The 13,015-nt window shown below is 42.3% G+C and overlaps 1 protein-coding gene across 2 annotated transcripts in view; it reads right to left on the bottom strand.

The window, feature by feature from the left end:
• Nucleotides 1-639: 639 nt before the first annotated feature.
• Nucleotides 640-13,015, bottom strand: part of ARMC1 (armadillo repeat containing 1) — a 41,505-nt gene continuing 29,129 nt past the window's right edge. For both annotated transcript variants that reach the window (XM_073583921.1, XM_073583922.1), the window contains exons 6-7: nt 11,784-11,858; nt 640-4,265 (exon numbers count right to left, since the gene is read on the bottom strand). In XM_073583921.1, coding sequence (XP_073440022.1) covers nt 4,074-4,265; nt 11,784-11,858 — 267 coding nt within the window. In that variant the 3' untranslated portion in view covers nt 640-4,073. The remainder of the gene's footprint in view (nt 4,266-11,783; nt 11,859-13,015) is intronic.

The raw sequence follows: 13,015 nt of genomic DNA, 5'->3' as shown, positions 1-13,015 counted from the left end.
GCTAGTTGCGCTTTGACCTGCGCTGCGCACTTTTGACGGTGCGCCGTGCTCGCCAAAATCCGAAAAGTTCGATTTTGGCGCGCACGGCGCACCGTCAAAAGTGCGCAGCGCAGGTCAAAGCGCAACTAGCGCACGGCCTGCGCACGATCTGCACACCCTATGCTAAAGATAGGGTGCGCCGATCGCAGGCGCCGCTGTCCGCTAGGAGGCGGCGCTACAAGCAATTGTCGGGCACGCCGGGCAGAGCCGGCTCGGGGACGGAGCTACCCCCGGCCGTGCGTGCGCTTAAAAAGCGCTAATGTGAAACCACCCTTAGATGTACTCACATCTCTCACAATCAAAGAACCTAAAAAAAAAAAAAAAATTAAAAAAAAAAAAAAAATCAGTAAATGTATCCAGGCTGTAATAACTTGAACACTGACATACACTACTACAAAGTCATTCAGCCAAAGATATTATGCATTGTATTCAAAACTACCAGCATCTGCAGCGTGGTAAGTGCTCAGCCCAACAACCAGTATTTTTATTCAATTTGTATCTCAAAAGGTAAAAAGCCATAAACTAATTCACCAATACCATTGTAGCCTCCAAACGGTCAGAAGTTACACAACACACAGAAAAACACACTGAAACCCAGAGTCAGTTCTACATATGGTCAATAGCAATGTGCTTTATTTCAGACAACTGAAGACCTTTACACTGTTCTGTGCAGACGGCTGTCGAAAAGAGATTCTGTGAGAGTGATTTTTATGAGAATATGTACACTCCCAAAATAAAGCATATATTTACCAGACTACACAATATAAAATGCATACATTATTAAAGGTACCCTGTCACCCCCCAGGGCGTTTTTAAGTAAAAGAGCCACCTTCATCAGCACTAAGGCTGCATTCTGTGAAGGTGGCTCTTATGTTTCTGACCCCTAGTAACGCTGAAATATCGACTTTTATAAATAGGTCCTCATACCTGTAATGTGTCCCATAGGTATGGTGTTGCCCCCTGTATCAGCCGTCTGCCAGCCGTCCATCATGCCTGTCCTGTGTCTGGGCGTCGCCTACCATCCTTCCATGCCCCTTGTCTTGTGTTATGATGTATTCACACCGCAGGGCGGGATCTGGGGCCTCCGCAACACGCAGGCGCCATAGCCTGATGTCGGTTCTCGGGCAGCGAGCACTGCTCATGCCCGAGAACTCTTGTCACAGCAGAGGCCCCGGCATTCAAAACAGGAGGAGGCAGCGACGCACAGGGGCATCATGATGGACGGATGGTGGGCGGTGCCCAGACACAGGTCAGAGGCATGATGGACGGATGGTAGGCGGCTGATACAGGGGGACACACCATACCTATGGGACACATTACAGGTATGAGGACCTATTTATAAAAATCGATATTTCAGCATTACTAGGGGTCAGAAACAGAAGAGCCACCCTTCACAGAATGCAGCCTTAGTGCTGCTGAAGGTGGCTCTTTTACTTAAAAATGTCCTGGGGGGTAACAGGTTCCCTTTAAACAGCTCTTAGACCTGATAGGCGCTGGTGTACTTTGAAATTATGTATGAAAATGGCTGTAATAATCCTTTTTTTCACAATTGGCATTTTAGGAGGCCAGTTTAAGAGTGAGAATCAATTAGTCGTCATTTATTCAGTCTCCACACATCCGACATAATAGCTTCAGCTTGTACTGAGCAATGTGAGATCTCAGCAGCAAGAGGGAGGAGGGACACTGAGGATCTGTCAATCGGCTTGTTGGCTTAAGAGAGATTAAATTTTCTAAAAACTTAATAGTCATTCTAACATGGCCGAGAGATCGATTTGAGGAAGCACTCCCACTACCATGCAGGTAATGTAGTGAACGGCAGTAGGCGAGTATATTAATACACTCACTCTACATTACATTCACAGACACAATTAATGAAAAAAATGTTAGTGGGAGTGCTTATTTAATGTATGCAACCTGTATTGTTAAATCTAGTGACAGGTACTCTTTCAGTGGCTCTGTCCATTCTCCTTATAGGTCTTTTTTTAGGAGTTAGTATTAGCCATGGAATGACAATTCTGAAGCTTCCTCTCTTAGAACTTTATGCCATTCCACTCCTATCCCTCCTGAAGGAGTATACCTCTGCCTATTGGGATGGGGATTATCCATAAACACAGACATTCTCATCGCTGATTGCAATGGTGGCACCCCATTGCTGTTCCTAATTTATTCCTACTGGGACTATGACAAATGAACACAGTGCAAAGTTTAAGAAAAGATGCTCCAACATTGTCATTTTATTGGGAATACAATTACTTATTTTACTGGGTAATTACCACAACAGTCATGCTAGGAAAAGAGTAACAGTGCCTCTTCAGAGAAAAACCAGGCAATATCATCATCTCCCAGAGACAGAAGATCACATTGGTGATGCAAAGGGTCATTACCTTAAAACCCTTTTTGCTTAGAAGGTCAAGTTGGATTTTGAAAATTCAATTAGTGCTAAAGCTCTACATCAAGCCTCTTCATTCTAGAAATGGTGGTCCATTATCAGAGTTGACACCACACCAGGTCTCCATCACAGAATATTTTGCTTGGCCTTCCCTCTTCAGGTATGTGCACACCCAAGCTTATAGTCACCAGCATACCTGAATCATCTGAAGCAGTAGCCACTTTTAGGAAGACGCCAGCATCTGACGTCTGCTGTGTTCGCTCTGCCACCGCCTTTTCTTAAAAAAAAACACATTTAATACAGAAAACAGCAAGAGCTGCTAAACAGAAGCCGTCTGAAGAATGAACATGTCTCGTCTTTTAGTCACTTTTTGGCTAGCGAAGCCTCAAGCTTTTAAAAGAAATGAAAAGAGATGGAGCAATGTTCATTCTTTTTGGCATTTTTAGCACTTCTTCAGGCAGATTCCACCTGACAAAGCCGCCATTTGCTCAACTCTTTCTTTTCCAAAAACTCTTTCCTATAGTAACAACATTATGTCACAAAAGCGATAACGTTCTGACGATAGAATAACCGTATGATGAAACTTTCATAAATCAAGTTGTGCGAGACTCAACTCCTGGTCCATCGGAACAAAGAAAAAAAAAAAAAAAAAAAGATACAATCACATTGTTTCATCTGGACATCTAAAGCATATGTTTCACCCCTCCTTTTCAATACAAACATTTGCACATATAAAAACACCTCCATCAATGACGGGGGACAAAATGGGTGTACTTCTTATTCAGGGTCTCTAAAAATGGCACCTTGGTATATAGCAGGCAGCAGATCTTGAACTCATGGTTTGTTTTTTTCAATAGTGGTTCTTAATTCTAACATAAGACCTTAGATTAATTCTCGGATTCTGCATTAGATCATTGTGGATAAAACCTTGCATATTTACGGCTCCTGTCGAAATCATTTCCTCTCAGTAGGACTGGATTATATTCGGAGAATATGTGGATTTTATAACATCTATAAGCTTGTTGCAGCCCATATCTCTAGCGCTGTTGTCCGCTAATAGTCTAGACCGGCGCAGAACTCAAAATTCTCATACAAGGCATAAAGACTTTCAGATCTAGAAAGTTTTTGGTAGGGAAAAAAAAAAACAACGAGGTTGCGTCGCTGTGGACAGTAGCAGGTGTCACAGAAACAAATCCTTCCATAAAATAAGGCAAGAGAAAAAAAACTTTTCTTAAAAGGCGTTCATGCACTAATATCTAACCAGAATGAGAATGGACGGTCCTGAGTATCGAGGTGAAGAGACGCTTCCTGTGTATTACAACACACCAGTAACCTTAAGGCTGAATATCAGAGTGCTCACTATCACAATTATTTGGCTTATAACATGACAGTGTAATAGCAAAGGGTGGACCCATTTACAAAGTGAGGCAAAACGCAATAATTGAAGCAACGCGTCTTGGTGACCTTTGTCCGCCATGCTGCGTTACGAGCTCGGCTATCGTACAACGTAAAACACAGCGTAAGTTGCGAGAGCTAAAACTTTTTTTTTGTGTGTGTGTAGTATTTTATTGCAAATTGCACTTCACTGGGATGATTGAGAATATTTCGCGGAACTGTCTCACAGTCTTTAGTCCCTAAGCCCTTGTCACCAGTAGAAGGATCTTGATAAAAAGTTTGCTGCGGTGCTGAGCCAACTGCTCCCGCCATCTTGGTGTGCCCCAACGCGAGACACCGCTTTATCCTGCTCCTTCATAGGGCTTTCATCTTCAGGTAGGTAATCGGGTAAATCGATGTTCTGCTCCACATCCACAGGAGTGTCTTGAAATGGCACCAGCAACTGTAAGGAACTTGGCATCATTAATAATCTCATAACAATATTAAAATCAGCAAAGAAACACTCATTAAGCCAATTAATGTTCATATTAAAGAGGTTCCCCACTTAAGACATGAAACCGTAGAAAAGGATGGGGCCGTGCTGCTTTTTTCCTTTTCTAATGCCATTTCAGATTTCATCCTTGCAATGTAGCTACTCGGGCTAACTATCCCCCTCCCAGTATAGATTAGATGACGGTACTTAGGTCTGCAACCCAAAGTATAATTGCATATTAAATTAAATAAAAATAGGAAAATAAAAAAATAGGCAGAAACTAAAGGGTTAGCCCCAATAGACATTTAACCCCTTAACGACCAGAGGTATTTTTGGTTTTGCATTTTCATTTTTTGCTCCCATTCTTCCCAAAGCCATAACTTTTATTTTTTGGTCAAAATGGGCTTGTTTTTTTGCGGGAAGAGTTGTACTTTTGAAAAACATCATTAGTTTTACCGTGTCGTGTACTCGCAAACAGGAAAAAAATTCCAAGTGCGGTGAAATTGCAAAAAAAAGTGCAATCACACACTTTTTTGTTTTGCTTTTTTATTAGATTCACTAAATGCTAAAACTGACCTGCCATTATGATTCTCCAGGTCATTGCAAGTTCATAGACACCAAACATGTCTAGTTTTTTTTTATCTACCGTACATACTCAAGTATAAGCCGAGGCCCCTAATTTTGGCCGGGTGTACATTGTCCCCTCATCCCTGTCCTGCTCTGTGTGGCTCTCCCCCCCCTCCCAGTACGTGTGGCTCGGCTCCCCCTTCTATGTATGGCTCAGCTCCCTGTCCTCCTCCGTGCTTCCAATACCCTCTGTGCAGCCCCCGTCATCCTTCGTGCTTCCAATGCCCTCTGTGCAGCCCCCGTTGTCCTCCGTGCTTCCAATGCCCTCTGTGCAGCCCCCGTCGTCCTCCGTGCTGCACCCATCCTCCTCCGTGCTTCCAATGCCCTCTGTGCAGCCCCCATCCTCCTCCATGCTTCCCCTGTCCTTCCCCAGTCCTCCCCCTTCATACTCACCCTGCTGTGCCGTCACCGAATGTCCCTTCATCCTCCTTGTCCTAGCGCTGACCGCTTTTTCCTGCCTTCAGCGGTCACATGGTACCGCTCATTAAGGTCATGAATATGCTTCCACGCCCATGGGCGTCCAAATTCATGAGCTTAATGAGCAGTAACATGTGACCGCTGAAGGCAGGAAGAAGCTGTCGGCGCTGGGATGCAGGGGACGTTCAGCGAGGCACAGGAGGGGTATGACTTCCCAGCCACCGCCTCCTGCCGCCGCTCCCCCTCCCCCGCTGGTTTCTGCTGAATGACTCGTGTATAAGCCGAGAGGGCATTTTCAGCACAAAAAATGTGCTGAAAATCTCGGCTTATACACGAGTATATACGGTAAGTGGTGAAAAAAATTTCCAAACTTTTTTTTTTCTTTTTTTAACAAAAATTGCGCCATTTTCTGATACCTGTAGTGTCTCCATTTTTCGTGATCTCGGGTTGGGTGAGAGCTTATTTTTTTGCCCGCCGAACTGATATTTTTAATGATACCATTTTGGTGCAGATACGATCTTTTGATCGCCCGTTATTGCATTTTAATGCAATGTCACGGCGACCAAAACATGTAATTCTGGCGTTGACTTTTTATCGCTACGCTATTTAACGATGAGGTTAATCCTTTTTTTTATTGATAGAGCAGGCGATCTGAACGCGGTGATACCAAATAGTTTTATTTTGAATGGGGTGAGAAATGGGGGTGATTTAATTCTTTATATTTTTAAAAACATTTCTCTTTTTCAATTTTGGCATGCTTCAATAGTCTTCATGAGAGACTTGAAGCTGCTATAATCCGATCAGCTCTGCTACATACAGGAGATGATCAGATCGCCTGCATGTACAGTGGGGGGGGGGGGGGGGAATAAAGTATTTGCTCCCTTGTTAATTTTGTAAGTTTGCCCACTGACAAAGACATGAACAGTCTATAATTATAAGTGTAGGTTAATTTTATCATTGAGAGATAGCATATAAAAAATAAAATGCAAAAAAAAAAAAAAAAAAAAATCACATTGTATAAATTATACAATTTGCCTTTTAAAGTTAGAAAAAAAGTATTTGATCCCTCTGGCAAACAAGATTTAATACTTGGTGGTAAAACCCTTGTTGGTAAGCACAGCAGTGAGATGTTTTTGTAGTTGATGATGAGGTTTGCGCACGTCAGGACTGGAATTTTGGTCCACTCCTCTCTGCAGATCATCTCTAAATCATTAAGATTTTGGGGCTGTCACTTGGCAACTCGGAGCTTCAACTCCCTCCATAAGTTTTCTATGGGATTAAGGTCAAGAGACTGGCTAGGTCACTCCATGACCTTAATGTGCTTCTTTTTGATCCACTCCTTTGTTGTCTTGGCTGTATGTTTTGGGTCATTGTCTTGCTGGAAGACCCAGCCACGACCCATTCTTAATGTCCTGGCGGAGGAAAGGAGGTGGTCACTCAAAATTTTACGATACATGGCTCCATTCATTCTCCCATTGATGCGGTGAAGTAGTTCAGTGCCCTTAACAGAGAAACACCCACAAAACAATGTTTCCACCTCCATGCTAGACAGGGAGGATGGTGTTCTTTGGGACATAGGCAGCATTTCTCTTCCTCCAAACACAGCAAGTTGAGTTAATACCAAAGAGCTCAATTTTTGCCTCATCTGACCACAGCACCTTCTCCCAATCACTCACAGAATCATCCAGGTGTTCATTGGCAAACTTCAGATGGGCATGCACATGTGCCTTCTTTAGCAGGAAGACCTTGCGGATACTGCAGGATTCTAAACCTTTACGGCGTAATGCGCTACCAATGATTTTATTGGTGACTGTGGTCCCAGCTGCCTTGAGATCATTAACAAGTTCTCCCCATGTAGTTTTAGGCTGGTCTCTCACCTTCCTCATGCAAGGATACCCCACGAGGTGAGATTTTGCATGGTGCCCCAGATCGATGTCGATTGACAGTCATCTTGCATTTTCTTACTATGGCACAAACAGTTGTCTCCTTCTCACCCAGCGTCTTACTTATGGTTTTGTAGCCCTTTCCAGCTTTGTGCAGGTCTATGATCTTGTCCCTGACATCCTTAGAAAGCTCTTTGGTCTTGCCCATGTTGTAGAGGTTAGAGTCTGGCTGATTGAGTCTGTGGACAAGAGTCTTTTATAAAGGTGACTATGGTATGTAAGACAGCTGTATTTAATGAAGGTAACAAGTTGATTAGGAGCGTCTAACTGGTCTGTAGGAGCCAGAACTCTTAATTGTTGGTAGCGGATCAAATACTTAGTTCTCACTGCAAAATGCAAATAAATTGGATTTTATTTTTGATATTCTATCTCTCAAAGTTAAAACTGACCTACCCTTAAAATTATAGACTGTTCATGCCTTTGTCAGTGGGCAAGCTTACAAAGTTCATCAAGGGATCAAATACTTATTTCCCCCACTGTAGCAGAATACCTCACTTGCTATGAGCGCTGACCACCTGATGGCGCTCATAGAAATCCAGCAGTGACAACGATAGAGGGCTCCATGAGACCTCTGGTTGTCATGCCAACCCATCGGTGACCCGCGAACATGTGGCGGGGTGGGAGGGAGGGGGTCACCGATGGGTGGGTTTCCGGTACGATTGCCGGAAGTGCATTTTAAATGCTGCTGTCAGAGTTTGACAGCAGCATTTAACGGGTTAATAGCAGCAGGTGGATTGCAGCTGTTCAAAACAGCTGATATATGCTGGGAAAGATGTGGGATCAACGCCAGAGCCCACATCAAAGGGACCGAGTCAGACATCGGCGTAAATTTACGTCCAATGTCGGAAAGGGGGTTAAAGGCATATTCTGGGTATATGCTGCAAATGTCTGACAGATGCAGGTCTCACCTTCAGGGACCCACACCCACGTGCAGAACAGAAGACTCTCAAACCATCGGTGATGCTGCTGTTGTAAATGAGAGGTGCCCATGAATACTAGTCCCTCTTCATTTATTTCTCTGGGTGTTCCAAAAATAAGAAGAAACAATATCATTTTTTTAGCGCTTACTGCAGTATTAGCCATAAATGGTTGGAAAAAAAAAAAATTTTCAAAATACATTTCCAAGTTCTGATTAACAACTATGCATCTTTAATGTAACTAGCTGCTGGCCCGATTCTAAAGCATCGGGTACTCTAGAATATGGCCAGCGGCAGATTAAAATAAAAAAAAGTGATATACTTACCATCCGACAGCCCCCGGAATCTGTCCCTCCTCTCCACGCTCCCAGCATCTTCCGTTCCCAGTACTGCTTTGCGCCAAAGACCGCTGCTGACGTCCTCTCGCGAGAGCGCGACATCAGCGGTATTTCGCGCAAACCAGTACTGGGCACTAAAGATGCCAGCAGCGTGGAGAGGAGGGACAGATTCCGGGGGCCATCGGAAGGTGAGTAGATCACTATTTTTATCTTAATTCTATTTTTTACACGTTTATTGTACCGAGGGTCCGGAGGAGTCTCTTCTCCTCCGGACCCTGGGTACCGGCTAGCGCCGGGCATCTCTGCTGACGCCCGTGCGCCTGGAGATGACCCGCGGCAACCGTCGGGAGATCAGTGGCTATTGCGTCCTGATAATTGCAGACTGCGCCTGTGGCCGCGACCAATCAGAGCAGCGAGATTTCGGTTACAGACAGACATGATAAGGCATACATTTACTATATATATATTGTAATGAGCATCAGTTAAGGAAATGATGTAGCCTTAACATGTTCAAGGCTGTGAAGTTGGACTCTGAGGTAGTTTTGGGTGAAGTTGAAGTCATTAGAAATGCACCCACCACCTCAAACTAAAAAATAATTTTAAAAATCTGTCCTTTCCTTAACTCCGAAGCAACTAAAATGTTAGGACTTGCCCTCATCATCTCCAGCCTCGATTATTGCAGTATTCTCCTCTCTCGACCAATGCTGTCACACCTCTCCCTACCATCCATCCTTAAAGGGAGTCCATCAAGCAAAAAATACATTTGAAACAGGCTATACAGTGCTGTAGGAGACTTAGCCCCTGTAAGACACCGGTTATTGGAACAGTGCCTTAAAAAAATAAATTAGTTCATATGGAAATGAAGAGGCTTCGGTGCACCCTTGGTGTGGCCTAGATTTTGGTGTACCATCACTCCTCCTTATTTGCATATTGGGGTCCTTCGTCTGATTGACAGCATTCACTTCCGAGAGCCAGCACTGTCTGAAATTTAAAGAAAAAGGGATTTTTTTGGTGTTTAATACTGTCTGAATGCTGCCTGGCATGTTCTCCGCCCTGTTGCCTTTCTTCTGACCCCACTTGCTGCACTTTCAGGTGTATTAATGTATTAGGTGTATTAGTGTAGCGAGTGGCCAGCAATAGCCCTTCTGCCATCTAACTACCATCGGACCGGCTTCAACACCCAGACCTACTGTCTCCTTCCCATTACACTGTAGACTGTAAGCTCGAAACGGCAGAATCCTCTCCTTTCTGTACCAGTCTGTCACTGTTAGTTCGTTCACTGTAATTTATGTGTGTATTTTGTATGTTAACCATCTTCACATGTACAGCACCATGGCGCTAAGGAATTTTTTAAAAAACAGTCAATACGTACAGTCTAAAAACAGTAAAAAAAATTATACGTTATATTCTGAAACCAACTAATTTTCATTTCAAATCGTATATTTTATATTCTTCAATCCAATTGATAACCAGGGAGCTCTATATTATCAACATTTTGCTGCTCCAATGCCCTTTAAAATGTCTGACTCTGTGCTGCACATGCTCAGTACTGGAGTCCTCCGCTAAAGACCACGGGCAGATGGTCACTATTGGGCATGCCCTACAGTCATATCAGCCTGAAAAAGCCTGATTGTATTTTACTACCATTTATGAAAGTCGGAAAAATTAAGGAGTCGTAAACTTCGCTTACTGACCCCAGAGCCCTGATTGTTATCCAACTTTTTTTTCGTAACACACACCTGAAAAAAAAAGCAGGCACTGTGTCATGTTCCTTTTTTCCTGGTGTCATCAATAGTGAGGAATTATACGGAGCGTGGTAGAACGTATGCAAGTCTACAGGCTAAATACGTTTAAATACACAGTGATTAGCGTCACATTGAATGTCGCGTTTATGAAGCTTTTTTACCAACGTGTGAGCCTTTGTTGGAAAAAGGCGGAAGGGCTTCAGATTCACTTTTATGACACTAAGGGCTCATACACACATTAGTTTTTTGGATATGAGCACCATCTGTGATTTTCACGGATAACACTCGTACTCGATAGTCTATGGGGCTGTTCACGTCAGCGATTTTCTGCAGACTGAGTGTTCACAATCATAGCGACATGTCAGATATTAACCCAAGTGTGGGATCAAACTCTGCAATGCAAGTTTATGGGTCAGTGAAAAAAAAAAAAAAAAAAAGGAAACTGCACTCGCATGCCATCCATGTGTTTTTCACAAACCGTTAGATAAGCGAAGGTGGAGCAAATTTTTGTTGAGAAAAAAAAGTTATGAAAATCAGACTAATCTCTGTTTAAACTTGGATGACACTCCTGAAAAGCAGAAAAAACCTTTCCAGAAACTCACCCAGTTTCTCATATGTGAAAAAAAATAATGAGTGAATAAGGCCTAATGATGCTTAGACCCACCACTATTATTAACCCCAGTCTTTATTCCAAGGACTAAATTTTTCATTTTTCTGTCGACAAACATAGGAAGCTCTTGTTTTTTGTAGAATGAGGTGCAGTTTTGAATGACACTATTCATTTTACCATTTAATAAACTGAAAAACAGAAAAAAAATTTCAGGTGGGGTGAAATTGTGATTAAAAAAAAAACAAAAAAAAAAAACGCAATTCCGCAATTGATTTTTCAGGTTTTTATTCACGGTATTCATTGTATGGTAAATATGACTTACTAAACATGATCCTCCAGTTATGGCAATACCAAAGTTGGATAGATGTTTTTTTTTTTTTTTTAAATATTATTCAAGTGGTGAAAAAAAAATGCAGAAATCCATATAAAGAAATAAAAAATGTTTAAATGTTTTGCTTGTGTCATCATTTTCAAAGACCTGTTACGGTTTCATCATTTGGTTGATGGAGCTGTGTGAATACTTGATTTTTGCATTGCCAACTGACAATTCTTCTTTATACTATTTTGGGATAGATACGATGGTTTAATCGCTTTTTGTATTTTTTTTTGCATATTCCAGGAAACATTAAAAGTTGAAACGCTAGAATTATTAATTTTTTTTTCCCCCAGATTCTTTTTTCCTCATCTAGCACAGCCAGGAAAGATGAAGGCTCAGCTCCTAAGTCTTCATAAAAAAGCGGACCCATGATATGACATGTCAGAAGAGCGTTAAACTAGATGTGCCAAAAAAGTCATTTCCAATTTTACCATCTGGTAAAAAACAAAACAAAACAGTGAATGTCTGATAAAACCTGAACCAGCCATAGAAGGCTCAGTGACAATGTGACCTACCTCTTCTCCAGCTTCTCCCTTTACTACTTGCTGCGCTTTCATCACTTTGGTAGATGCTATTGCTGTCGCTAAAGCCTAAAAAAAAAAATTTAGTCAATACACGTGGATAACACAGGCACCAAACATTTGTTCCCTTACACACGTGGTCAAAATTACCCCTCATTTAATGACAGAAAAACCCACAATCGTGACAGAAATCACTTGAATCTGACAAGAGTAATAGATCAAAAATCTATGAAAATGAACAAAGTCAGACATTTCTTTTCAACCATGCTTCCACAGAATTTGTTAAAAAATAAAACTCATGAAATAGGCCTGGACAGAAATGATGGTACCTTTAACTTAATATTTAGTTGAACAACCTTTTGAGGCAATCACTGCAATCAAATGATTCCTGTCACTGTCAATGAGACTTCTGCATCTCTCGACAGGTATTTTGGCCCACTCCTCGAGAGCAAACTGCTCCAGTTGTCTTGTGTTTGAAGGTTGCCTTTTCCAGATGGCATATTTCAGCTCTTTCCAAAGATGCTCAATAGAATTTAGGTCAGGGCTCATAGAAGGCCACTTCAGAATAGTTCAATGTGTTCCTCTTAGCCATTCTTGGGTGTTTTTAGCTGTGTGTTTTGGGTCATTATCCTGTTGTAAGACCCATGACCTGCAACTGAGACCAAGCTTTTGACACTGGGCAGCACATTTCTCTCTTGAATCCCTTGATAGTCTTGAGATTTCATTGTACCCTGCACAGATTCTAGACACCCTGTGCCAGATGCAGAAATGCAGCCCAAGAACATAACAGAGCCTCCTCCATGTTTCACAGTAGGGACAGTGTTCTTTTCTTCATATGCTTCATTTTTCCGTCTGTGAACATAGAGCTGATGTGCCTTGCCAAAAAGTTCCATTTTTGTCTCATCTGTCAATAGGACATTCTCCCAGAAGCTTTATGGCTTGTCAACATGTAGTTTGGCAAATTCCAGTCTGGCTTTTTATGATTTTTTTCTTCGACAATGGTGTCCTCCTTGGTCATCTCCCATGAAGTCCACTTTGGCTCATACAACGACGGATGGTGCTATCTGACACTGATGTTCCTTGAACCTGAAGTTCACCTTTAATCTGTTTAGAAGTTTTGCTGGGCTATTTTGTTAACATTTGTATTATCCGTCTCTTTGATTTTTCGGCCACACATTTTTTAGAGAATAGAGACAGTAGATTTCTAAACACCGTTCAGAAAAGTA

This window comes from Dendrobates tinctorius, unplaced genomic scaffold, assembly GCF_039654945.1.
Source record: "Dendrobates tinctorius isolate UK_male_01 unplaced genomic scaffold, ASM3965494v1 ptg000082l, whole genome shotgun sequence".
In the NCBI taxonomy this organism is placed as follows: Eukaryota; Metazoa; Chordata; class Amphibia; order Anura; family Dendrobatidae; genus Dendrobates; species Dendrobates tinctorius.
Note: the sequence above shows the minus strand (reverse complement) of the source record. Positions and strands in the feature narration are given on the sequence as shown.